At 41.1% G+C, this 25,479-nt stretch overlaps 1 protein-coding gene across 1 annotated transcript in view; it reads right to left on the bottom strand.

The window, feature by feature from the left end:
* The window catches only part of GRAMD2B (GRAM domain containing 2B), a 95,542-nt gene extending 90,926 nt beyond the window's left edge, over positions 1-4,616 (bottom strand). The window contains exon 1 of the mRNA XM_060171314.1: positions 4,321-4,616. Within this exon, the coding sequence (XP_060027297.1) occupies positions 4,321-4,403 (83 nt within the window). The 5' untranslated portion in view covers positions 4,404-4,616. The remainder of the gene's footprint in view (positions 1-4,320) is intronic.
* Positions 4,617-25,479: the final 20,863 nt, after the last annotated feature.

The raw sequence follows: 25,479 nt of genomic DNA, 5'->3' as shown, positions 1-25,479 counted from the left end.
TGTCAGCTGCTTCCACTTAAGAGGCTAAGTTCGAGTGATGAGGATCATGTGGGTGTAGCTACAGATAATGAGAAATAAGGACTTTAACAACTTAGTGACAACCAGTTCAGTTACAAAGTTCAAACAGGTGTTAGATTGGGTTTCTAAACAGAAACCTGACCACTCAAAATGAATTTAATTATGGAACTATCACAGCAAGCTGTCACTGATAAATGTACCCACCTCTTCTCAGAATTCCTCTTATTCTGCTCATCATAGCAAGAGTTTAAGAGTTAAGAACATCAAGTCTAAAACCTTACACTGAGTCAGTGACTTCAAGAGGCCTGGAAATGACCACTTTGTAGAGGAAAACCAAAGAAAAACCCCAAACAAACCAAGAGACATTTGTATCACAGACTGTTGAACAAATACGGGTACTAAGTGTGGGAAAAGATTCAGTCATAGGTCAGACTTTTATAATGTCTTGTTTCTGTGTTTAACTGGTAACAGTCACCAGAGTCCTTAGAAGCACAGTAGCCATCTGTGTCTGCCCGAGTTCTCCACTTTTGGAGTTCAGGAAGGTCAGATACCTAATCACATTTATTCTTGCATTCCCCACCATTAGTGAACAAATAGGTATTGCAGCATTTGTTGAGTAAAATAAAGCTGTGAAACTCATAATTCCAAATGAAAGGCTATGTTGGAATAGCAAGTTTCAATGTGTATCTTCTGCAAATTTTTTTGTGCATATCTAAAGAGTTTTTAGTTAATAGAAACAGTCAGAGCTGGAGTAAATTTTCAATCAATCAAAAATTATCTGTTTGTTGGACCTGAGGCCTTGTGCCTGCAGTTTTACTGATCTAACCACTTTTTCATTCAGCTAGACAGAGAGGAGGGAGATACCCCAACACTGAATCTTCTTCAAGAAGCCTGAACTTTAAAAGGCCTGGACAAATGACCATACTGTAAAGAAAATGCCAAAGCATTTCCCATGTGGTGTCAGGCCCCAAACCTGGGTTTTGTGCTTGGCAATATAGGCATCTAGTTGGTGAGCTACCACTAGAATGATCTTCTTAGCTGAGTATCTAGATGGTTAGGGATGTGAAGATTCCAAATCTTAGTAGTGGCTGGGTAGACGAGAAATTTTCTGTTTTGTGAACTCAATACTGCCTTTCGTATTTTGGACTAAGGGTTGAAAGTCTTCGGTTCTAGTCTGGTCACTTGCTGTGCCTGCCACACCCACCATCTATATATGCTATTAAGGCTGTCTATGCTCAAAGCAAGGACTACAAAAGCTGGATAAGGGCAAGAGACCGGCATACTTTAATGATGGCTCTTCTGGTTATTATCAGGTCACCTCATGACCCAGGGCCCTAGCCAGGGAATCCTGGGATTCCCACACAGACATGATGGGCCTAGACCTCTAACAGATCCCTCTACTGTCACTGGTCATCTCCATCAGGAACAACCTAGTGGACTCCTTTGTGGGCCCCTATAGGATATTGCCCCCTATAAGGATCAACAATGGTAGGGATAGCCCTATTCTCTGAAGGGAGGTTGGGCCAATATACTCTACCACTCGAGGAAGATGGGTCTTGAAATTAGTGCAGCCTAGAATGTTCCTAGCCATGACCACAAAATGTGAGCTCAGACCTACAGGGATGCAGAGATTACACAGGCTCCTGTGATGAATACAGGTCCCAGATCAAATCGATGGGGGTTATAATAATATTTATATATTATTCTCATATGTAGAAGCTATTCTCTTCCCTGATTCAGCTTTTTAGTCCTATTCTCAACTCTGACACCATCTCTCCAGACAATACCATTGGTCCACTTGCATGTTAACTGTTGGGTTCAGGCAAAAATCAGTAAAGTCATGGGACCCTTAAAATAGATCTACTAGCTTTTTCCAAAATTAAGACCCCAAATCTCAGCTCCTGTATCCTTGCCTTTAGGTTCCTGATTATTAAATGATTTGTTCTACTTTATATTGAAATGCTTTTCAGTCACCAAATTGCAGATGCTAGCATGATGCCAATCTGACTTCACTGGGCAGACGACCCCACCATGTGTCCTGGAACCCTGCTTCCCCAGAGCCCTGCCCCACTAGGGAAAGATAGGGTCAGGCTGGGAGCACGGATTGACCTGCCAATGCCCAGGTTCCGTGGAGAAGCAATTACAGAAGCCAGACCTTCCACCTTCTGCACCCCATAATGATCCTGGGTCCATACTCCCAGATGGATTAAAGGATAGGAAAGCCTTCAAGGGAAAGGATGTGATATGGAGCTCTGGTGGTGGGAAGTGTGTGGAATTGTACCCTTCTTATTCTATGGTCTTGTCAATATTTCTATTTTATAAATAAATTTAAAAAAAGTCTGTCTATGCTACCTCCTCTTCAGAGAAATCTATAAAAGAAAAAGTATGTAAAAGAAAAAAAGATGTCATTTGAAAGTTCTCCTGCCCTCTCCCACCCACCCTCAGAATTGAATTATTAGAGTAAGGATTTGGGGGGGGGGTGCTTAAAAAAATAACATTTTTGTAAGGCATTACCTACAGCAGTGTTTACTCAGTCATCTTTTGGGATGCAAAGAAAATCAGCTCAAGTACTGGGAGGGCAAAGGAAAGGAGCCAAGGAAAGCAAGTACTGGAAGAGGACACGAACAAGATCTTTGGAAGAACAAATCATAGCAACTAATAAAGCTTTTCTTCGGGAGTTGGGTGGTAGCGCAGCGGGTTAAGCGCATGTTGGGCAAAACGCAAGGACCAGTGTAAGCATCCCGGTTCAAGCCCTCGGCTCCCCACCTGAAGGGGAGTCGCTTCACAAGCGGTGAAGCAGGTCTGCAGGTGTCTCTCTCTCCCCCTCTCTGTCTTACCCTCCCCTCTCCATTTCTCTCTGTCCTATCCAACAACGCAGATAGACAACAATAATAACTACAACAATAAAACAAGGGCAGCAAAATGAGAATAAGTAAATAAATTTTAAAAAAAAGCTTTTCTTCTCACACTTTAGCCCACCTCCAAATGGTTGGAAGTGGAATTATGTCTTTATAAAAGCAAGACTTTATGTGGAACCAGACTTAGTTTTTAAAAATAAATACTGAAATAATAGGAGGGCCTAATGGGGGTTGAACTGTTACGTGGAAAACTGAGAAATGTTACACATGTACAGACTACTGTATTTTACTGTCAACTGTAAACCAATATTCCCCCAATAAAGAAACAAGAAAAATACTGAAATAATGAGTGATGGAGATTGAAACTTTGCTATATAAAAAAAATTATCGTCTTTTTATACCATTATCAGTAAGCCCTTTTAAATCTCTCCAAAAGCTTGGCGGACACTTGGCTGTTTAGCCACTTATTTTGCTATCACCTGATGTTACAGAGGTAGAGTGGTGGTGCAAATAATACTTAAGATTCTTTTCCTTTAAAAAAGATGTCTGACAATCACAGCCCTGTAAACAGTTACATTTCTGGATTAAAAACCAAAGCACAGTGTAAAAAAAAGAGGAAAGATACATACGTTTCATCATAGGAAGCTAGTGTTTGTGATCAAACTGTTTGGAGTTTTCAGTTTAAGCCAGAAAGTGTATAGATCAAACTGTGTGCAGATCCTATTATGTTCACTAATCTTTTAAGAAGGTAGTCATAGTCCAATGTTTGAAGTGTTTTATTTTATGATATATGAAGTTCTCCCACCCTCTCCTCACACATCCTCTTTTAAAAAGTGCATTAACTTTGTGTTAAGTACACAACGAAAGGCAGGCAGTCTTTGAGGGGAAAGCTAAAGCCTATCTTGCTTTCCACCATTTTTCCTCTCTACAAGAGAAAGAGTAATGGGGTGTGAGAAAGGCTCTGAATCAAATGACAAAATACACATCCCTGCGAAGCCAATAACCAGATGTCATCGATGAGACAACTGCATCTTCCCACACGTCATCAGGAAGCCGTTCAAGTGAAATAAATGTTAGCATTCATTGTTTCTAAACACAGCTTTAGAGATCTGAATGGTTTCCCCAGACCTCCCTTGGGGTTTATAAAAACACCAACAGTGTTTTCTTTCGGCTCAAATAATCCACATCCCCACCGGCTTGCAAACTAAGACGCATTCCTGAAATGCTGTTGTGTCCTTTCTCCCCAACACTATTCGTGCAGAAAGAAAAGGGGGGGGGAGGGGGAATCCATCAGGCGACTCGGAAAGAGTTCAAGTCTCCAGCCTGTCCCTCCCAGTAAAAGTTCTAGAACCGCTTCCAAGTCCCAAGCTTTGGGGCCGAAAAGTTTTGGGCAGCGCGCGTTCTCCCGCCCGGGATTCTTGGTTAGCAGCTGCCAAGTACTTACTGGGCTGCGCTAACTTTGCTCTCTCTCTTGCCGAGCACTTTGGCAGGCTTTGTGTCGTCCACATCTTGCTGGAGCTCGGTCATCAGGGCCGCGTCTGGAGGGCACTTTTAGACCTCTGCGCGCCCGCTCTGCGCCCCCAGAGCTGCCGCTGTCCCCAGCGCAGGCCCCGCCAGCCGCGCCGCGTCCTCCACCGCGCCCTCGGCCGCTCGGCTCATCCAGGCCGGGCGAATCCCGACCCCACCAAACTGGACACGCTCTGGGCGGCGCTTCGGCCCGGGATAGCGTGTAAGAGCCGGGAGGGAGGGGCGGAGGGAGGGAAGAAGGCGGGGAAGAGGAGGGTCCAAGAGAAGTGACAGCCTCTTTCCCCAACACAGGAGGTTGAGGAAGAGAAGGAAACCTGTTGAACTAGTCTTTCTGGGGAAGAGGAAGCTAATTGGCCAGGCCGGTGAGACATTTGTCTAATAAGACATGATATATTAAGCCTCCTGGTAAATTGGGGCTCTTTTTTTTATTTTTTAAATTCCTGACCCTCTACTGTAGTTTTCTTTTTCTTTCTTGTCTTTGTTTCTTTTCTTTGTTTCTTTCTATCTTTCTTTCTTCTTTTTTTTTAATGTGGGCAGCAGGCTGGAAATACAGGAAATAGACACGACTGAGTGAGGCTCCCTCACACACATCTGCATTGTGTGGGCTGGCCTCTGCTTCAGCTTAAATTATTTAAACAGGATGTTACCTCATTGTCAACTGCCCCATGGGGTTTAAACACCCGGTCTGATCAATAGCAAAGGTATCCTGATTAACCCTTCTTAGTTGTTTAGGATGAGAAAAGATCATTAAAATCTCACCCAGCAAACAAAAAAGGAAAAAAAAAAAAAAAAAGAATGCCTTTTCTTCCCGCTTCTTGGTGTTTTGACTGTGGTGCGAAGTTTTGCATGGTTTTCCAGTTTGCTACAGAGCAGTTTAGCATAACTGATAAAACCTTACTGGAAATCTCACTTGGAAACAATCAGAAGCACCAATAGTGAAAGATGGTAGGACTGGGAAAAATAAGTCTCCTTTGGGGCTGGAAGTCTTCTTTCAACACGAAGTTTTAAGAATAATTAATTACAAGAGCAGGTTCAGTAGGTAGAGTTCAAGACTTCCATATAAGAGGTCCCTGATTCTATCCCTGACCTCATATATGACAGTGTGATTGTGTTCTGATTGCTCTCCTTTTTTTGTTAAAGGTGTATCTGGAGATATATTTTTTAAAATATTTATTTATTCCCTTTTGTTGCCCTTGTTGTTTCATTGTTGTAGTTATTCTTATTGTCGTCGTTGTTGGCTAGGACAGAGAGAAATGGAGAGAGGACGGGAAGACAGAGAGGAGGAGAGAAAGGTAGATACCTGCAGACCTGCTTCACCGCTTGTGAAGGGACTCCCCAGCAGGTAGGGAGCTGGGGGCTGAATCCCGGATCCTTAAACCTGTCGGTGCTCTTCCCGCAACGTGCGCTTAACCCGCTGCACTACCGCCTGACTCCCTGATTGCTCTCTTTTTTATCCTATAAATAAAAATCTTTAAAATACGGGAGCTGGGCCGTGGCGCAGTGGGAAAGTGTCCATGGCGCGAAACTGGCGTAAGGATCCTGGGTCGAGCAGGGGAGTCGCTTCGGGAGCAGTGAAGCAGGTCTGCAGGTGTCTTTCTCTCTCCACCTCTGTCTTTCCTTCCTTTCTCCATTTCTCTCTTTCCTATCTGGCAACAATAACAACAATAATAATAACCACAAAAATGATAAAAACAAGGGCAACAAAAAGGGAAAATAAATAAATAAAATATTTTAAAAACTCTTTAAAATACAATGATTACAAGAAAAGCAACCACACTGTGTGTACCCACCCCCTTTTTATCTAGTAGGCAGCACCCGCCCCTCTAAGTAATGCAAGTTCTTTTTTTTTAAATTTTTTAAAAGCTTTATTCCCTTTTGTTGGCCTTGTTGTTTATCGTCATTATTGTTGTTATTATTATTATAGTTATTACTGTCGTTGTTGTTGGATAGGACAGAGAGAAATCGAGAGAAGAGGGGAAGACAGAGAGGGGGGAAAGACAGACACCTGCAGAACTGCTTCACGGCTGGTGAAGCAACTCCCTTGTAGGTGGGGAGCTCGGAGTTTGAACCAGGATCTTGATGCAGGTCCTTGCGCTTGGCGCCAACCCACTGCACTTAACCTGCTGTGCCACTGCCTGGCTCCCGACAAGTTCTTTTTAAAAAATTGTTATCTTTATTTATTTATTGGATAGAGACAGCCAGATACCGAGAGGGAAGAGAGTGATATAGAGAGAGCCAGCCAGCTCTAACGCTGCTTTACCTCTGGTAAAGCTTTCCCCCTGCAGGTGGGGACTGGGGGCTTGAACCTGGATCCTCGTGCACTGTAACATGTCCACTCAACCAGTTGTACCACCACCTGGCCCCACAAGTCCTTTCTAAAGTTTGCTTATTTCCTCTCCATTTACTAACTTACATTGTTAGACTGAGAGAACAAAAAACCCTTTTTTGTAGTCTGCCTGACCCAAAATTGATTCTTGTGACACTTTGAAAAAACACGTGAAAGAGAAAGGTTTACACAAATTCAGTTACATTTATAGTTTTTCCTCATCCAACCTCTAGGCTTGACAGGAAGTGTCAGGTTAAACTGTCTAGGGTACCTGGAGTCTCTTTCTGGGATTTACTGAGGCTTTTCTAGTTTGTCCCTCGTCCTTCCTTCCTTCCTTCCTTCCTTCCTTCCTTCCTTCCTTCATTCCTTCCTTCCTTCCTCCCTTCTTTCCTTCCTTCCTTCTTTCCTTCCTTCCTTCCTTCACTCCCTCTTCTTTCTTTCTTTCTTTCTTTCTTTCTTTCTTTCTTTCTTCCTTCCTTCCTTTCTTTCTTTCTTCTTTTTTCTTTCTAACATTTTATGTATTTATTGGATAAAGACAGAGAAACTGAAAGAGAAGTGAGAGATAGGGAGAGAAAGAGAGAGAGCGATACCTGCGGCATTGCTCACCACTCATAAAGCTTCCTCCCTGCAGGTGGTGGGTGGGGGCTTGAACCTGAGTTCTTAGGCATGGTAACATATACACTCTACCAGATACAGCACCTCTTGGACTTTGCTTCTCTAGTGACCACACTCAGAATGAGCATGTGCTTGGAATATAGGTGAGGTTTCTTTCCCAATTCCTGAGAAATTATTCTCTTTAAATTTCAGGTGTCCTCTAAAATTCACCAATTTGTAGCTCAGACCAGGACCAACTCCCCTCTTCCCCAAGCAAGTTTTTTGAAAATTTTATTTGTTATTAATAGTTTGTTAGATTACAATGTGTAGTCCCAAATCACACCCACCACCAAAGTTCTGTATCCTCCACCCTCCCACATCCCGAAGATAACCACCATAGTTCTTATAAATCTTACAAGTTCTTGCTTCTGTTTTTCTTGGATTTTTTTTTTGGTTTCTGAGCAATTTTTTGAGATATAATATACACTGATAATATGTATCATCACCACTACTGATGGCCGTAACTTTTTATCACCTCCAATATAAACTCTATAGCCATTCAACAATTCCTCCTTCCCCTGACCTTCAGCCCTTGCTAACCTTCATCCTGTTTTCCATCTATTCTATGTACTTCAGAAACCTGGAAGTATATGATTTTCTTTTCCTGTCTATTCCAACTTATTTCACTGAGCATGTAGTATACTTGTTGTAGAATACATCAATTCAGTTATGTATTGCTTTTTTTTTTTTTTTGCCTCCAGGTTATTGCTTGGGTTCAGGGCCTGCACTGTAAGATGAGAAATACGTAACAGAAGCAGCCTCTCAAGGAGTTTGTAACACACGGAGAGGAGAGAAATCGGTCTATAGCTGGCGGCCAGTGTTGGGTCTTTCTTTGGTTTCAAAACCACTATAATCTTCGCACGACGCCAAACTTTGGGCATAGACTCAGATTCCAAGATGTGGGACAGGAATGAGGCGAGCCACTTCTTTGCTGCGGGACCCAGGTTAAGAATGAGTTCTGGGGTGATGTTATCATAGCCAGCAGCTGTTCCCGGTTTAACCCTCTTCAAAGCGTCTTCCAGTTCAGACAGTGTAAAGGGAGAGAGTTTTGGAGATGGACAAGATAACTGGAAGTGGGATGACCACTCATGGGAGATTTCTCTTTTCCAGACTGGGTCGATCTTAGCACGTCCAACTTGAGTTAGGTGACTGGCCACTGAGTTTGGAGATACGGGAGGATAGGAGATGGGAGGGGGTTGGCTACCAGCACCCAGTCTGTGAGGAAGCTTCCAGGCCTTCCTACTTGAGTGGGTGAAGTTCAGACTTTCCGTGAGTTGTTGCCAGCGGGCTTGGCATGCTGCATCCAGGGAGGCAATGAGATGGTCAGCCACATCTGGGTCGCCCAACTCATCATACTGCTTTAGTAGTTGCTCGCATTCAGCATCAAGACAAGGCGTATAGTTATCACGTCTCCCACAAGGAATGGCTTGGGAAGCTGCTTTGAAGATGGCTTGGCGGAAGCGCCTGTAGGAATCTTCAGAGGGGATAGAGTTAATTGGAATTGCAGGAATAGATTTGTTGGTAAGATCACTGAACAGAGGCCAGTTTGCTTTCCAAAAGTTCCATCTTAGTTTCTCCGAGCACAGAATTAGTGGGAGCTGGAGACCAATGTGGATGATAGCTGGGCGGTGATGACTGTGCGGGAAGATCTTGAGAACTTGTCTCGTAGCGGGAAAGGCTTGGCCATTGACTGTGCTAATCCAGCACAGGTCGGGTGACGAGTCTTTATTCCATCTAGCACTGTGAAAAGAGCCTGGCTGTTTGGGATCATATAATAGGGAGAGGTCATTCGCTGAAGCCCAGTCGGCTAAGATAGAGCCGTCAGCACGAGTGGAGGAATATCCCCAGTCTTGGTGATGACTATTAAAGTCTCCAACGTGGGTGATTCGGGCTAGGCAGGACCTCATTATCCCATGAGGCACTGGGAGGCTTATATACGTTTCTTATCTTACAGAAAAATTCCTATCACCCGCCCAAGCTGGTTTGCGCCCAGGAAGATCTACCTGCGAACAAGCCCTGGCCCTCTCAACTTACATTGAAAATGGATTCCAGAAGAATTTAAAGACGGGTGCTGTCTTTGTTGATCTCACAGCAGCCTATGACACGGTCTGGCACCGTGGTCTCCTAGTTAAGATCTCAAGATGCCTGCCTCCATGGGTGGCCAACACTATATCGTTTCTTCTCCAAAACAGAAGATTCCGGGTGCATCTGGGTGACAAGTCTAGCAGATGGAGACTTGTCTCAAGTGGCCTCCCCCAGGGCTCTGTTCTGGCTCCTACGCTATTTAATATTTACATTAATGACCTCCCAGAAACTTCTTCAAGGAAGTTCATCTACGCCGATGACATCTGCTGTGCAACTCAGGCACCCAGGTTCCATGGCTGCCAGTTCTTAGCAACATCTCCCTGCCAGATATTCGTCGGGATGCGGCATCATCTAAGTTCATTTCCCACGTCTACGCTCGACCGGACCTGCCAATATACGCGGATATCTTCGCCCACCCTGTCCAACGCTTGACGTCTCGTCACCCAATCTGGTCTCCTCAGCCTACACTGAACTTCTCTGTTCCAGACTCTTGGAAACAGAGTTGGCAGTCAGCTGAGGTAAAGAACAAACACCTCATCACAGACCCCTGCAAGCGTCAACCCGGCTTTGACCTAGCACCTTATGATTGGGCCCTCCTCAATCGCTATCGAACAGGCCATGGCCGGTGCGCCGCTATGTTCCATCGCTGGGGAGCCAGAGATGACCCAAACTGCCCCTGCGGCTACAGACAGACTATGACCCACATAGTCAATGACTGCCACCTCTCCAGATTCAAAGGAGGTCTCGAAACTTTACATCAGGCTCAACCTGACGCTGTTGACTGGCTACGGAAGAAGGGCAAACGCTAGAAGAAGAAGGCCCTGCACTACGAATCCACTGCTCCTGGAGGCTATTTTGTCCCCTTTTACTGCCCTTGTTGTTTTATTGTTGTGGTGGTTATTATTATTGTTGTTGTTGTTGGATAGGACAGAGAGAAATAGAGAGGGGAGGGGAAAACAGAGACGGTAGAGAAATATAGACACCTGCAGACCTGCTTCACTGCTCCTGAAGTGATGCCCCTGCAGGTGGAGAGCCAGGGGCTCGAACCGGGATCCTTACTCCGGTCCTTGTGCTTTGTACCATGTACACTTAACCCACTGCACTATCGACCGACCCCCTGCTTCATGCTTTGATCAACAACAAAACACACACATGACAGTTATTCCTCAAGGCTATACTATATAGCCAAGGAGTGTAGGCCTTGCCATTTAGATTTATGTAGTTATACTCTATGATGTTCCCTCAGTAGAACATAATCACCCAAAGAAGAACTTCACACAACATGTCTAATCTTTACCTGATCCATGACTGTATTTAATCCCATTATTTAATGGCTGAATAATATGCTATTGTATGTCTATTCCACATTTGTATCTCTTTTCATTGATTGATGGACATTTTGAGTTGTTGTCACCTTTTGGCTCTTGTGAATAATTCTGCTGTGAACATTAGTGTTCTAATATATGTCCAAGTTCCTGATGTTAATTCTTTTGAGTATATACCTAGGAGTGGAATTGCTGAATCATATGGTAGTCCTATATTTAACTTTTTGAGAAACCATGATCACACCTCTTTTTATGCCTAGATAGGGACAATTATTTAGAGCTTCCCAAGCATGGGCTCGAAGAGTACACGGATACTCTGAAATGTATTTTCTAGTGAATGGAAAGAGGAATTCCAGTAGTGTGATGTTAAATAGTACTAGTAATAATATAGGAGGGGCTGGGTGGCTAGTGCGCTGGGTTAAGCACACATAGTAGGAAGCTCAAGAATCCCAGTTCAAGCCTCTGGCTCCCTACCTGCAGGATGTCCCTACATGCAGGGGTATTGCTTTGCAAGCAAGCTTTGAAGCAGGTATGCAGCTGTCGATTTTTCCCTCCCTCTCTACCTCCCCTTCCTTTCTCAATTTCTCTCTATCCTATCCAACAACAACAACAAAAAAAAAATGGCTGCCAGGAGCAGTGGATTTGTAGTGCAGACACCAAAGCCACAGAGGCATAAAAAAATAAAATAAAATAAATAAAAGGTAGGGAGGCAAGACAGGGCAAATAACAGATAATTCTTTTCTAGAGCAAATAATTCAAAATCCGTAAACTATCATTTTCATAATGACACTTAAGTTTAAAGACATTGTCAAACAGCATCCTAACTTGTTTATTCATGGGGTTATTATACAACAGAATGGAATGAAGTATTTAAAAGACAAAAACATCCAAATAATACTGGGAATCTCATTGTAGTGCGATGAAATACAAACTCAAAATTATGTCTAAAATATATTGGAGGGGTTAGATTTTTCACCAACAAAAGACCCATTACTTTCTTTTTTATCCCACATTATATACAGACATAAACATCGTCACCACCAACAAAAACTCTGGAAACAGTTCCTTGGCCGAGTGTTCTGATACTTTGATGATGTACTGAAGTAGCTGTGGTAGAAAATGTACAACTCACCACCTTAAGGAAAGTAAGGGCAACTTAGGATACTGATCAAATGTTGGTGATTTTTTTTTTTTAACACTGATTACACCTACTATGCATCTGTTCATAGTATCAGAAGCAGAATTCAGTAACTAATTGAGGGGAGATTTGGTTGTGAGGCATGGAAAAGTAGATGCTTAATTTATAATATGTGGCTGGGTATGTATTTATTACTCAATAAAAGTACACATAAAGTCATGACATATGGTAGTGGGTGGTAGTGTAACGGGTTAAGTGCACATGGCACGAAGCACAAGGACTGGCCTAAGGATTCTGGTTCCAGCCCCCGGCTCCCCACCTGCAGGGGAGTTACTTCACAGGCAGTGAAGCAGGTCTGCAGGTGTCTATCTTTCTCTCTCCCTCTCTGTCTTCCCGTCCTCTCTCCATTTCTCTCTGACCTATCCAGCAATGATGACACCACCACCACCACCACCAACAACAACAAAAACAAGGGCAACAAAAGGGAATATAAATATATAAATAAATAAAAAGTCATGACATATATTAGTACATGTTGATGTTCTTATCAGATATACCTTAGAAGTTCTATAATAACTTCAGTATGCATAATTTTGTTAATCAACATCATAAATCAAAGCATTTCAGGAGTACTCATTAGACCATTCATGTTTGGAATATAAACAGTTTTTTCTAATGTACAATCGATTCATTTACTCTACTGGATGGTCCTCTCCTTCAGCTACAGTTGTTTGGTTCCCAGAATTGGAAGCATTGGAAAACTGAACAAAATGTGAACTCCCCTGTCTGATGCTTCAAGGATAACTGCAACAATTAATTTGGGCTTCCTTACAAAATGGCAGTCATTATAAAGTTGGACTTTTTTTACTTGGTGACTAACTTCCCCCAGAACATTTGAGAAATCTCAAATAATTTCCACTTTTAGTTTTTTAATTAATTTATTTATTAATTTATAGGATGGAGACAAAGAAATTGAGAAAGAAAGGGGATGGATATATATATATATATATATATATATATATATATAGAGAGAGAGAGAGAGAGAGAGAGAGAGAGAGAGAGACTGTTTCACCACTTGCAAAGATTCCCCCTGCACGGGGAAAAGGCTGTCAGGAGAAAATCTCTAAGTTATTATCTTCCTATGCATCTGTTTGTTATTTATCTTCACCCACAGAAAGAGTCCTCTCAGAACAAAAAAGAAATTTAGCTGTTGTGTTTACCACTGTACCCACAGTGCCTGACACATGTTAGATGCTCAGCGAATATATACTGAATACATGTTGCAGGAATGAATGAAAGCATCATTGGGTGGTTGTGTCAACCAGTTCTGGAGTCTCAACCAAACTCCTCTGAAATTCTATCAGATTTTAATTTTTCTGGTGTTAAATAATAATACCTCCACCCTCAGTTTTAGGGAGGTAGGGTTGAAGAGGAGTGAATGAAAAAGAAATATGGCCTCAAGTTAATGTTGTAACTTCCCAATAAAGTGGGAAAAAATTACCTCAATTCTCTCCACTATCACAACACACACAACTGAAAACTAAAACCTTTGGCACATGTTGCTTTATCACTTGTCTCCTGGTTGACAAGTGCCTCACAGAGCTTAGAGAGGTCCCAGGACTCCCAGATGGTCTTGCTCTAGAACAGGTTCAAGAGTCACTGTTTACAGCCCACAGGCAACAATTTGAAGTTATGGAATGTCTCATATTTTCTTAGAGAAACATTCATACAGCTACTTCCTTTCTTTATTTTGGGAACTAATGATCAAGCCATCAATATGAGGACTGTTTTTTCTCCTTCCTCACACCCTGGTTTGGCATGTTCCTTTTTCCTCCCTGTGAAATGTTTTGACATTTCAGTCTGGACAGTGTAATCAGTGAGTACACTGTTTTGAAGCAGTAAACAAAAGCTTTCCATATTTTACATTTACAATTTTAAAGATTTATTTTGTGGGTGAGAGAGAAAAAGAGAGGCCAGAGCACTGCTGGTTTTGAGACGAACCCATAAGTGCTAAACTATACCCCTAAGTCAATACCCGGGATGCCATTTTACACTTTTTATATAACCTATATTACACACTTTTTGCTGACTTCTTTATCATATATATTTTAATTTTATTACTCTTTCAGATAATTCCTGTTAGCCTTTTTAAAAATGTGTTTTTCCATCTTTTGGGGGGTTAATAGTTTACAGTTGACAGTAAAATAGAGTAGTTGGCACATGTGTAACATTTCTTGGTTTTCCACATAACACTCTAACCCTCCACCTAAGTCCTCCTTTGCCATAAAAGTTCCAGGACCTGTACACTCCCCCCCACTCGTCAGCCCCAGAGTCCTTTACTTTGGTGTACTATACCAACTCTGTTGGGTAGTATGCCAGCTCCCCCGGCTTAAAGCTTCTGTCTCTAATCCTGCTTAACTAAGCACTGGCATGCCTGCAGGGCATTGGTTTGTTCCCACTTAAAGCTGAGGTCTATTTACATAAACCACTGTTTATGCCCTCCAGGGCATTGGTTTAATCCCCACTGGTTCAGGTTGTCCTTTTGCTCCGCCCCCTCTCGTAGTCACCCTGATTTCCACCTCTCTCTTTTCGCTCCACCCTCTCTACGTCACACTCTGTTTCCACCCTACTTGGCTAGTATATATACAAGCTGCTTTTCTGAGTAAAAACACTTGGAATTGCTTTCCGGCTCCGATAGTTCCAGAGTGTATCTCCTGCGACGTTAGCGCAGCACGAGTTCCTGATCCCTCTCCCATGCAGCAGCCTAGATTGGCTCCAGTTGAGTTCTCTCCAACCCAGAGAGCACTTGCTCTGGAAGAAGCACCCTCAGGCTATCCTGGCACAACTCCAGTCCAAGTTCTGCTTTGTGTTTTTCCCTTCTGTTCTTATTTTTTAACTTCAGTCGGTGAGTGGGATCATCCCATATCCATCCTTCTCTTTCTGGCTTCTCTTACTTAAGATGGTTCCTTCAAGTTCCATCCAAGATGAGAGGAAGGAGGTGAAATCACCATTTTCCTGTTATCCTTCAACTTTAAAAAAAAAATCTTTCCTTCCAATTTGTTCTCCATGTAACACTGTTTATACTTTTTTCTTATTTATTACCAGAAGACTATGCAGCACTAGCTTATGCTGGTGCTGAGGACTGAACCTGGATGTTCAGAGATTCAGGCATGGAAGTAATTTGCATACCCATTATGCTGTTAACCCAGCTCAACATTGTTCATTTTAAAGGAATATCTAACACAAAGTTTATAAAGGAATAACTGAGAATGGAGCAGAAAACACATTAGTCAAGTAAAGTTTCTCTATTTCTCTCATAGAGCTACAGATTTGCTTTTTCATTGACTTTTCTAAATGTCCTTCACTTGAGGTAAATTGTTCCTTCCTTCCTCCCTTTGTACCTACCTACATTTTTAAAAAACTTATTCTGTATGAGTGAGAGGTTCACATGAAATAGAGAAGGGCATCTCTCCATCCCATGTGATAGATCAAACTAGGAACCCTAGGCATTCAAATTGAGCTATTTCCCCAGTCATCCTATATTCTTACTATACATGGGAGTTCAGTCCTGTCAGAAAGAGTTCAATAAGCAGATATTTATAAAGCATATACATACAGAACACTAACTTAAAAAATATCATGTCTATATATCACACCCAGATGATTGGATCAAACAACATCACAACATCAAATACTGGGAAGGAATAGAAGATAGCACTGGATGTCTATGTTGGATCCACACAAGTCACTCCCACTCCCCATTTACCTCTAAGTTCCACCCACATACACATTCTACAACTTGGCAGAAAGGATCTAGATGGGATGTCAGGGGAACTGGGCTCTAGTTCAAGTGCAGTGCTTTGAACTGGAATGTGAATCTGTTAGTGAATACAGCATTGAAGTGACAGAATGCTGGCCTAAAGGAGAGAACATTGACCTCATAGTTACAATAAGATCACTATCTACCTTACATATAAACTAGAATAGGAAGGAAACCCTTTTGCTTTTTTTTTTAAACTTAAAACTTCTTTGCTAGAATTTAATTTTTCTATCTCATTTGATATCTAGCTCACAACAGTCTCTAACAATTTAGCATTTTTTTCTGAAGCAAAATTTAGTGGAAAACAGCTTTAAAGATATATTGCAATACTTAGCTCTATTCCCATTACATATAGCACTCGAACTTACTAAAAGCCTGTGAAATATGCACACATATAAGTAAAACTGAGCTTACTCTATAGTTGGCTGTTACCAACATATTTACAGTTTTTAAAAAAATTATCTTTATTTATTTATTGGATGGAGACAGTCAGAAATTGAGAGGGAAGGGAGGGATAGAGAGGGTAAGAGACAGGAGACACCTGCAGCACTGCTTCATCACTTGTGAAGCTTTCCCCCTGCAGGTGGGGACTAGGGGCTCGAACGCAGGTCCTTGCTCATTGTAACATGTGCGCTCAACCAGGTGCACCACCACCTGGCACCACCAACATATTTTAACAAAGGAAATAAGAAGATATGTTTGTCAACGTGTTATAGAAAAATTTGCAAGCACATACTTTCAATTTTTTGTAGATTAATATTCCTAGAGATTTCTCATTTAACAGTGTTTGGAAACAAACTATGACCTTCTACAAAAATGTAGTCAAAACAAACAAAAAAATTACTAAATGATCAAGGACATTAAATTTTTGTTTCCTTAGACTCTGGAGATTAAAGAAAATACTCTGAACCCTCAAATTCACTACAATGGCATTATTAGCCTAATGCTATGAAGCCACATTTTCATTAAGATATAGATTGTGTGTGTGTGTGAAGTACAAATAGAGAATTATCTTTATAGAATGGGAGAAAATTGCAGCTACTTTCCAAATGTAACTTTGACATTTTGGAAAGTGCAATAATGGATCTGTCCCCATGGAGACAAATATTTTACCCTTAATTTCTGCAACCAAAATTCAGCACATTATACCTAGCACTGATCCCATATCTGTGCTCTATCTTGGGTGGGTCTGTGATTGTAAAGATGTGTCCAAGTTAACTGTAAAGTTTGCAGTGAATGTTTTTTTTGATCTAACCTTCCAATTCATTCTGATTTTATCTTTTTTAAACCTTAGATTTTTCCACATAAAATTCATTTTAATTCAATAAAATAGAACATCTTAGAGCTTGAAAAAAGTTCATTTAGATCATGTCTTGCTTTTTAATGTACACAGTTCAGGTTAGAGCCATGTGCCCAAGGCATTAAAGAAAGGTTTGGTGCTGCTGTCTCTTTCCTTCTGTTTTCCCTCTTCTCAGTCTTTTTTTATCTGAAAAAGTCAGCCTGAATCAGTGAAGTCCTAGAGACAAAAGAAAAAAAAAATAGAAGAGAGAGAAAGGAAGAAAGAAGCAAGAAAGGAAAGGAGGGAGGGAGGATGGAAAAAAAGGAAGGGAAGAAGGAAGAAAAGAAAGAAGAAAGGAAAGAAGAAGGAAATGTGTTAGAACTCAAAATCAATCATAAAATCTCAGACTAAAATGTACCCCATCACCCTATTTCTCATTAAGACACATTTATAGAAAAAGAGTATACATTATAAACATCCAGAGTTTATCTTCATTTTATCCCTGAAGAATGCAAAGTGGATAAAACGTTTAGATTCACAAACATTCACAGATTATGTCAATGATGTCTTTCTTCTGTCCTTTTGATAGCATTAACTGAAATGATATATACAATTGTGTATTGCTTATTCTTTTGTCTGAGGAAACCCTTTGAACACAAGAGTGTTGCATTCACCTGTTGCAAAATGGTGATTTAACATAATTTTCATGAGGGGAAAACTAATGATTGAAATTTATAAACGTGGGAAATTAAGTGCACTTAGACTCTTTCTCTAGAGCTTTATGTTTCTTTGCATTGAGTTTCAGATGAACATAGAATGTTTCCTTGTTGTTGAGTTCACATACTAATTAAAATCAGAATTAATATTTTTCCCTTTTGTTGCCCTTGTTGTTTAAGAATTAATTTTGTAGTGATCATTCATGAAGGAAAAAAATTATAAGCTCATCCTTTTCTCCATATTAAAAATGTATGGTGGCTGGGGAGATGAATTAGTACAACAAGTAGAGAATAGAACTGGAAGCCTGAGACTCAGGTTCAATTGCCAGCACTATCTGTGCCAGAGTAATGCTCTGGTCTCTCTCTCTGCCTTTCTCACTCTTTCCCTCTGGCTGTCACCTTTATAAAAAAGAATAAATAAAGGAATCCGGCAGTAGCGCAGTGGGTTAAGCGCAGGTGGCGTAAAGGGCAAGGACCAGCGTAAGGATCCTGGAGGGAAGCGAATCCACCTGCAGGGGAGTTGCTTCACAAGCAGTGAAGCAGGTCTTCAGGTGTTTTTCCCTCCCTCTCTGTCTTCCTGTCCTCTCTCCATTTCTCTCTATCCTATCAACGATGATGACAACAATAATAACTACAACAATAAAATAACAAAGGCAACAAAAGGGAATAAATAAATGTTAAAAAAGAATAAAATCTTTTTTTTTTTTGCCTCCAGGGCTATTGCTGGGGCTCAGTGCTTGCACTAGGAATCCACTGCTCCTGGAAGCTATTTTTTCCCCTTTGTTGCCCTTGTTGTTTATCGTTGTTGTTGTTACTATTATTGTTGTTACTGCTGTCATTGTTGTTAGATAGGATGGAGAGAAATCAAGAGAGACGGGAAGACAGAGAGAGGGAGAGAAAGATAGACACCTGCAGACCTGTTTCACCACTTGTGAAGTGACCCTCCTGCAGGTGGGGAGCTGGGGGACTCCAATTTGGATCCTTACACCAGTCCTTGCGCTTTATGCCATTTACGCTTAACCCGCTGCGCTACCACCTGGCCCCCATAAATAACTCTTTAAAAAATGAAGTGGGGCCTTCAGGTGGCTAACCTGGTAGAGCGCACACATTACAAAGTAGACCCCTAACCCATCATATGTAGTGAGGAAGTTCAGGATTCATGGAGTGCTGCTGCAGTATTTTTTTTTTTTCTTGTTCCCTCTCTCTTCTTCCCTCTGACTTCCACTCTCTAGATAAAAAAAGAGAGAGAAAGAAAAGAAAAGAAAGAAAGAAAAAAAGAAAAAGAAAAAGAAAAAATAATGATCCCCAGGAGTGACGTAAGTACTGAGTCTCAACACCACTACAACCATCACCACCATCAACAGCAACAAAATAAAATGTAAGTTCTTTAATTACATACGCTAGACAGAGACTCATGTTGAAAATACTTGGTCCTATAGAAGTCCAACTCTTCAGAATGAGAAAATATTGAATAAATGTTTACTAGGTACTATAAAGAAACAGATGAGAGCTTGTAGGGATTGACTTAATTCCTAGCTTTTCAGTTGTACTTCCTAGGTCATCTTACAATATTTGTTTTTCTGCCCTTGGTTTCCAAGGGAGTGACTTGTGGTATTCTTTCTGTAAACAAGTCCCATTATTTGAGCTTGCTGTGTGAGTTGTCCTGACATGATGCGTGAGTTGTCCTGACAATGAGAATTCTGTGAAGGGGCAGGCAGGGAGGTTAGAATAAAGAAATAATTTAAGAGTCAGATTTATTTTAGAATCCCAATATGAATCTCACTGCCTTGGAAAAGTAACTTATCAGCTGGGGGTGTGGCGCACTTGGTTAAGTGCATACAATACTAAACACAAGGACCCATGTCAGGATCTGGGTTTGAGTCCCCAGCTCCCCACCTGCAGCGGGGGACGCTAAGCAGGTCTGCAGGTCTCTCTCCCTCTCTATCCCCCCAATTTCTCTTTGTCCTAGCCAATAAAATGGGGGGCTGCAGGTGGAAAAATGGCCACCAGGAACAGTGGGTTCATAGTACAGGCACTGAGCCATAGTAATAATCCTGAAAGGAAAAAAAGTGACTTATCTCCTTTAAACCTCAACTTCCTTGTGTGTGTGTGTGTGTGTGTGTGTGTGTGTGTGTATGCTCGTGTGGTGTGGATGGAAGAGAATAACTGTACTAACTTTTCAAAAATAGCTGTACAGGGACAATTTAAAGAGACAATTTTTTCAGCATGCCAGGCCCATTGTAAGGCACTCAACTCATATGCTGTTAATTATCATGATCACAATAACATTGAGAAGAACAGTATTTTAACACGTTTAAAGTGTTGTCCTCCCTTTGTTCTCCAGCCCTTAGCCCTTGACATGTCACATGATAGAGGAAGTTACTAAAGATATAGAGGATGGACCAACTGTTCCACTTGAGTCCTCAACCCTCTATAGGCTAATTTCCTATTATCTGAAGCTAAGGCTTCAGATACTGTTAGATCAGTGCCTCTGATCTATGACATAGTTTCTCATTTCTCCTTGCTTTAATTTTTCTCTCTCAGTTAGCTTTGCCACTGAAAAGCTGTAGCTCCACATGTACAGGAGTCCTTGGAATTGATCATTAATTAATACAAACACTTACGGATCAGAGATGTATGATAGCTAGGGTGACTCTTGCTATAGTTTGTCTGGGACACTCATTGAGCTAATCCTTCTGCTCTGGAAAAATTTTAATATAGTATTCTTTCATTCTTGAGAACTTGTTTGGAGGTTCTAGCAGGGGAGCGCAGCTACTGGTATACCCTCAACTGAAGACTGGTCCGTCTCTATTCTGGGAAGGCCGTCCTCTTCAAGCGGGCAGCTTCAGGAGGGACACACATGGAGCGGTGAGGGAGAAAGGGGACACCTGCCTAGCCAGCCAGATCAGTCTAATCAACCCTGGCGATCAATGGAATGACAGATGTCGCAGCCAGATTGCCCTCACATCCGTATTCTTTCATTCTCAAAAGTTGTCCCTACTTGGAAAAACTTATGCATAGTTAATCTTCATTGACCAAATAATAATATTCTGGCTCAGTTGATTAGACCAGGCACCTAACCAGTGGAACTCTTGGGTCTATCTTGCTGCTCAGTAGGTGACCTACTGTGTCTTATCTACTCTCAATTTTAACATGACCTGAAAGTTATTATAATGGTGGGGTAAGAATAAATGTATGCAAGTGTTGCTATGCTTCACATTGGTTTGGTCTCACTCTCACCCACCGGGAGATTTGGTTTAGCCCTGGCTAGTTTTCGCACTACTCCCTTCTCCCCACCCCTATCCTACGTACTTTCTGAGTTCCTGCTGCTGCCACAGGAGGAGAAAGATGCAGGACAGATCTGTGTGGTGACTAGTTTAGGTTATTTTTTGAATCGTTGCTCGTGAGTAAAAAAATACAGCTTCTCTGCCCAGCTGTGTGTCCGCGAGTCTCTGTCTACCACCACGAAGCTAGCCCGGACTACTAGAGCCCCAAACTTAAACGACATGCAAGACCATCAAATTATCACAGCAACTTGAAAAAAAAAAATCTCAAAGCTCATGTTTCTGTGATGTCAAATCAGAGGCATCTCTAACAAAGACGATAGCTTCATAATGCAACCAAGAGTTTGGTTCTTTTTGTTTCCCTTCACATTACCTTCTTTGTGAAATATCTTCATCAAAAAAGAATTAGTATACATTCAAAGTTGCACTTCCTAGAGTTGAATTGAGACTTTGGAACCCCGAGATTGCCTGATTTTAGAGCGGATGGCTATTATATTTAAATTTCCACTCAGAAAGTTGAACTTCAGTACTTCAACAGCACCAAACTATTGTTTTCAAAAGTCTGACATGTAGGACTTGATGAAAAGCTTCCTAACTATGTAGACTGCAGTTATCCGATACTAGCAATCCGTCCTCTTTTGTCAAAACTGTGCATTGTTCAGCGACTAGTGTCAGCTCTATTGTTTTAAGACTCGAATATTGCTCAGTGTCTTTTTTTTTTTTTTTTTTTTTGAGACAGCACAGCTATTTCACTGTGAACACTGTCAATTTCTCTTTTCTGTATAGGCTCTTTTTTATTAGCAGATCTTGGGGATGTGATATATAGCCAGAAAATTTCCTTGCAAAGCTTTGGAGATGTTTGTGTTACTAATTGTGAATCTTTTCTTGTGACAAACTATTTCAAGACATATAAAGTAGCCTCTAACTGAGAAGAAATTCCTCAGCCTGGGAAGTGGTGCAAAAAGTTGAGTGCTTGATTTGTATACATGAGGTCCCAAGTTTGATCCCTGGTGCTGCATATGTTAAAGCAATCACTCATTGAACACGATGGCAGAGGAGGATGTAGTGGGGGTTGAATTGTTATGTGGAAAATTAAGAAATGTTACACATGTATAAACTGTTGTATTTTACTGTCAACTGTAAATCATTAATCCCCCAATAAAGAAAAATTTTAAAAAGTGATCACTTAAAAAGTAATAGACTAATAGAAAATTTAAATCAGGTGAAATTTGTTATAGGGGAGTTTGGATATATAAAATTGTAAAAAGAAAGAATGTGAATTTATCAAATACTTAAGTTTACATTTAACCTGAATTACATTTTTTTTCTTCTTGTCTGAACTGTGTTAGGGCTGTTCCATGGTCTCTTTTGTTGAGCTCTTTATTCCTAGTAACTTAGTATAAATGCATAAAAAGTAGCTCTTGAACAATAAGTAAAGACAACCAGAGAAACATTATTTATTACAGACAACATTCAACTTAGAAGTGTATTTTGTCCTAAGTGGTATTTGATGTCTCATTATTTGATAAGCAGAATATATTTTCTCATATAAAAAAGAGAAAAAAACCATATCCCTAGACTTGCTCCATAAGGTAAGTTTGTCCTATGTTGTAAAATTTGTTTTAGCTATCCCAGAAGCAACCTTGGAAATCAAATTATCCCTGAAAATTTTGCTTATATGTTGAAGGTGCTTCTTCTTCTTCTTCTTTAAAAGATTTAAAAAAGAAAACAAAAAAACTTTGGGAGTCAGGCTATAGCACAGCGGGTTAAACGCACATGGCGCGAAGCACAAGGACTGGCATTAAGGATCCCGGTTCGAGCCACCAACTCCCAGGGGAGTCGCTTCACAGGCGGTGAAGCAGGTCTGCATGTGTCTATCTTTCTCTCCCCCTCTCTGCATCCCCTCCTCTTTCGATTCCTCTCTGTCCTATCCAATGACAGCAGCAGCAACAACAATGATAACTACAACAACAATAAGAAACAAGGGCAACAAAAGGGAAAATAAATAAATAAATAACTTTATTTATTGGATACAGACAGCAAGAAATGGAGAAGGTAGTGTGAGACGGAGAGGGAGAGAGACACCTGCAGCACTGCTACACCAGTCACAAAGCTTTCCCCCTGCAGGTGGGGACTGGAAGTTTGAACCCGGGTCCTTGCACATTGTCACGTATGCACTCAACTAAGTGCACCATCACTTGGCTGCCCTTGAAAGTACCTTTTACCCTAGGGTACACTCCCCATTAAATTTAAGAATAGATTTATGTCTATAAAGTCATCTTCTTGGGGGGAGTACTAGTCAAAGATATCCTAGGAGATGAGGAACTGATCACTAAGGGGTAAATCTTCTTTAGGGTTTTGGAAGAAACTGACTCCTGGCTTTATAAAGGTGCATTCCTTGCGCTATTTATTTTTTTTTAGCCAGATTATGAACACTTCTAATTTCCAGAATGTGACCTTCTTCTTTTAGTCACACTGTGGCTAAAATAGTGAAGGAAACTTTGGAATTAATTCTTTCTGGAACTGCTCTAGATTCACTGACCTTTATAAAAAAAAAAAAGCAAGCAAACAAACAAACAAACAAAAAAAACCTGTGGGACCAGATGTGTTTTGAAGTGATATTTTTGAATTTTAGATAGTTAATATGACACATACGCTGCAGATTACATAAGATCTTTGGCCTGTAATTCAACACAACAATTTTTTTTTGATAAATGTGTGACTATTGCCACAAAATGAGATAAGTTTTGAATATAGCTTCCTGTCACCTTCTGTTTAGGTTCTGCAAACAAAGCTGTAAAGATTGTTGGGCTTTCAGAGCTTATTTCAGTCTTGAATTGTTGAGAGGGAATTGTGGATCTGTAATACCAAAGACACCTTCTCCAAGGAGAAAATGAAGATTGCCCTCCTCTCAGAAGCTTGTGTGAGTTCTCCAAACAGCAGGGTAAGGTTAGGTCTGGTGAAGTCCTTAATCACAGACGGAAGGGAAATGAGCTCCTTTGAGGATGCTGGTTCATCACCTAAATGAAGGTTGAAGGCAGGTGGTATTTCTAGTACCTCTCAGCCTAGCTATTCAGTCTGTAATTAGTGGATCAACTACTTATGAAGCTAGGTTTTCTGAGTTGGCTGAATAAATTGTCACCTTTGGAGAAAAATGCCGCTTTCCAGTAGGGATGGGATAACAAGAAGTAATAAGGATGCCCCTGAGCCTCTGCAGACATACTGACTGAAGCCTTCACAGCCCCACAACAAGAAGGGAATGCTATTGGAGACACTGGATGGAGGGCAGGGCAGATACTGGGACAGGGTGGGGTCTGAATTTTGAATCAGCTGTGACTCCTACCTGTGCTTTGATTTTTGCTCTCTGGCTGACATAGCACTCTCAAAATCGTGACCTTAAGCTAAGTGTGACAACCTGTGTGTTTTGTTCGAATTTGAAGATCTGACTCCCCCACCCCTCAAAAAACAAGGAACTTTTTGAATTACTGTTTGCTTCATAGTCCTAATTAAATTATCTAAGTTCTATGACTTTTATATTGTGTCACCAGCTGGAGTGTCTACTCCTGGCATAGAACCTGGGGTTCTAATGGTTACATCAGTATTTAACTGTTCAAGTTGACCAGCAGCCATGATAGCTGGACTGTGCTGGGTAGACGATGATTGACTCAAGTCAAGTGTGTAGAAAACTGTATAATAACATAAAGTATAGTTGTTGTACTAGGTAGTAAACTATTCTGGGATGGGGGTGATAGCATAATGGTTGTGGAAAGAGATTCTCATGCCTGAGGCTCCAAAGTCCCAGGTTCAATCCCCTGCACTACCATAAGCCAGAGCTGAACAGTGCTCTGGAAAAGAAGGAGGAGGAACAAGAGGAGGAGATGGAAGAGGAGGAGAAACAAACGAACGTAAACGATTCTGTTTAAGTTCTATGTAAAGCAGATCTGTATCCAGAATTCCCCCCCTAAAATACCCCCCTCTTATTCTAGAAACTGAATAGCAGGATCTTCTTGCTACTTTGGACTTTTTAGTTCCTGACCTAGTTCTTTTTCTTCTCTTTAAAATTCCCCTTTTTTTAAAAAAAAAAAATTTATTTTTTTTAATTTGCTAAGATAGAAATTGAGAGGGAAAGGAAATATAGAGAAGGAGAGAACGAGAGAGACAGAGAGAGAGAGAGGAGAGTCAGTTTTGCAGCACTGCTAACACCACTTACCCCCTGTAGGTGGGGAATTGAAATCTGGCTTGAACTCAAGCCCTTGCATATGGTAACATGTGCACTTAACCAGGTGAGCCACTGCCCGTTCCCCCTTTCTTCTGTTTTAAACCTTTAGCATTGATTGTGACATAGTTTAATAATAGATGCCTTTTGGGTTAGCTTAAGCGAATGTTAAAAAGAAATAAAGAAAAACAACTAACCAACCAAACAAGCATAAAACCCTACCCAGATATGAA

Source organism: Erinaceus europaeus, chromosome 2, assembly GCF_950295315.1.
Source record: "Erinaceus europaeus chromosome 2, mEriEur2.1, whole genome shotgun sequence".
Lineage (NCBI taxonomy): Eukaryota > Metazoa > Chordata > Mammalia > Eulipotyphla > Erinaceidae > Erinaceus > Erinaceus europaeus.
Note: the sequence above shows the minus strand (reverse complement) of the source record. Positions and strands in the feature narration are given on the sequence as shown.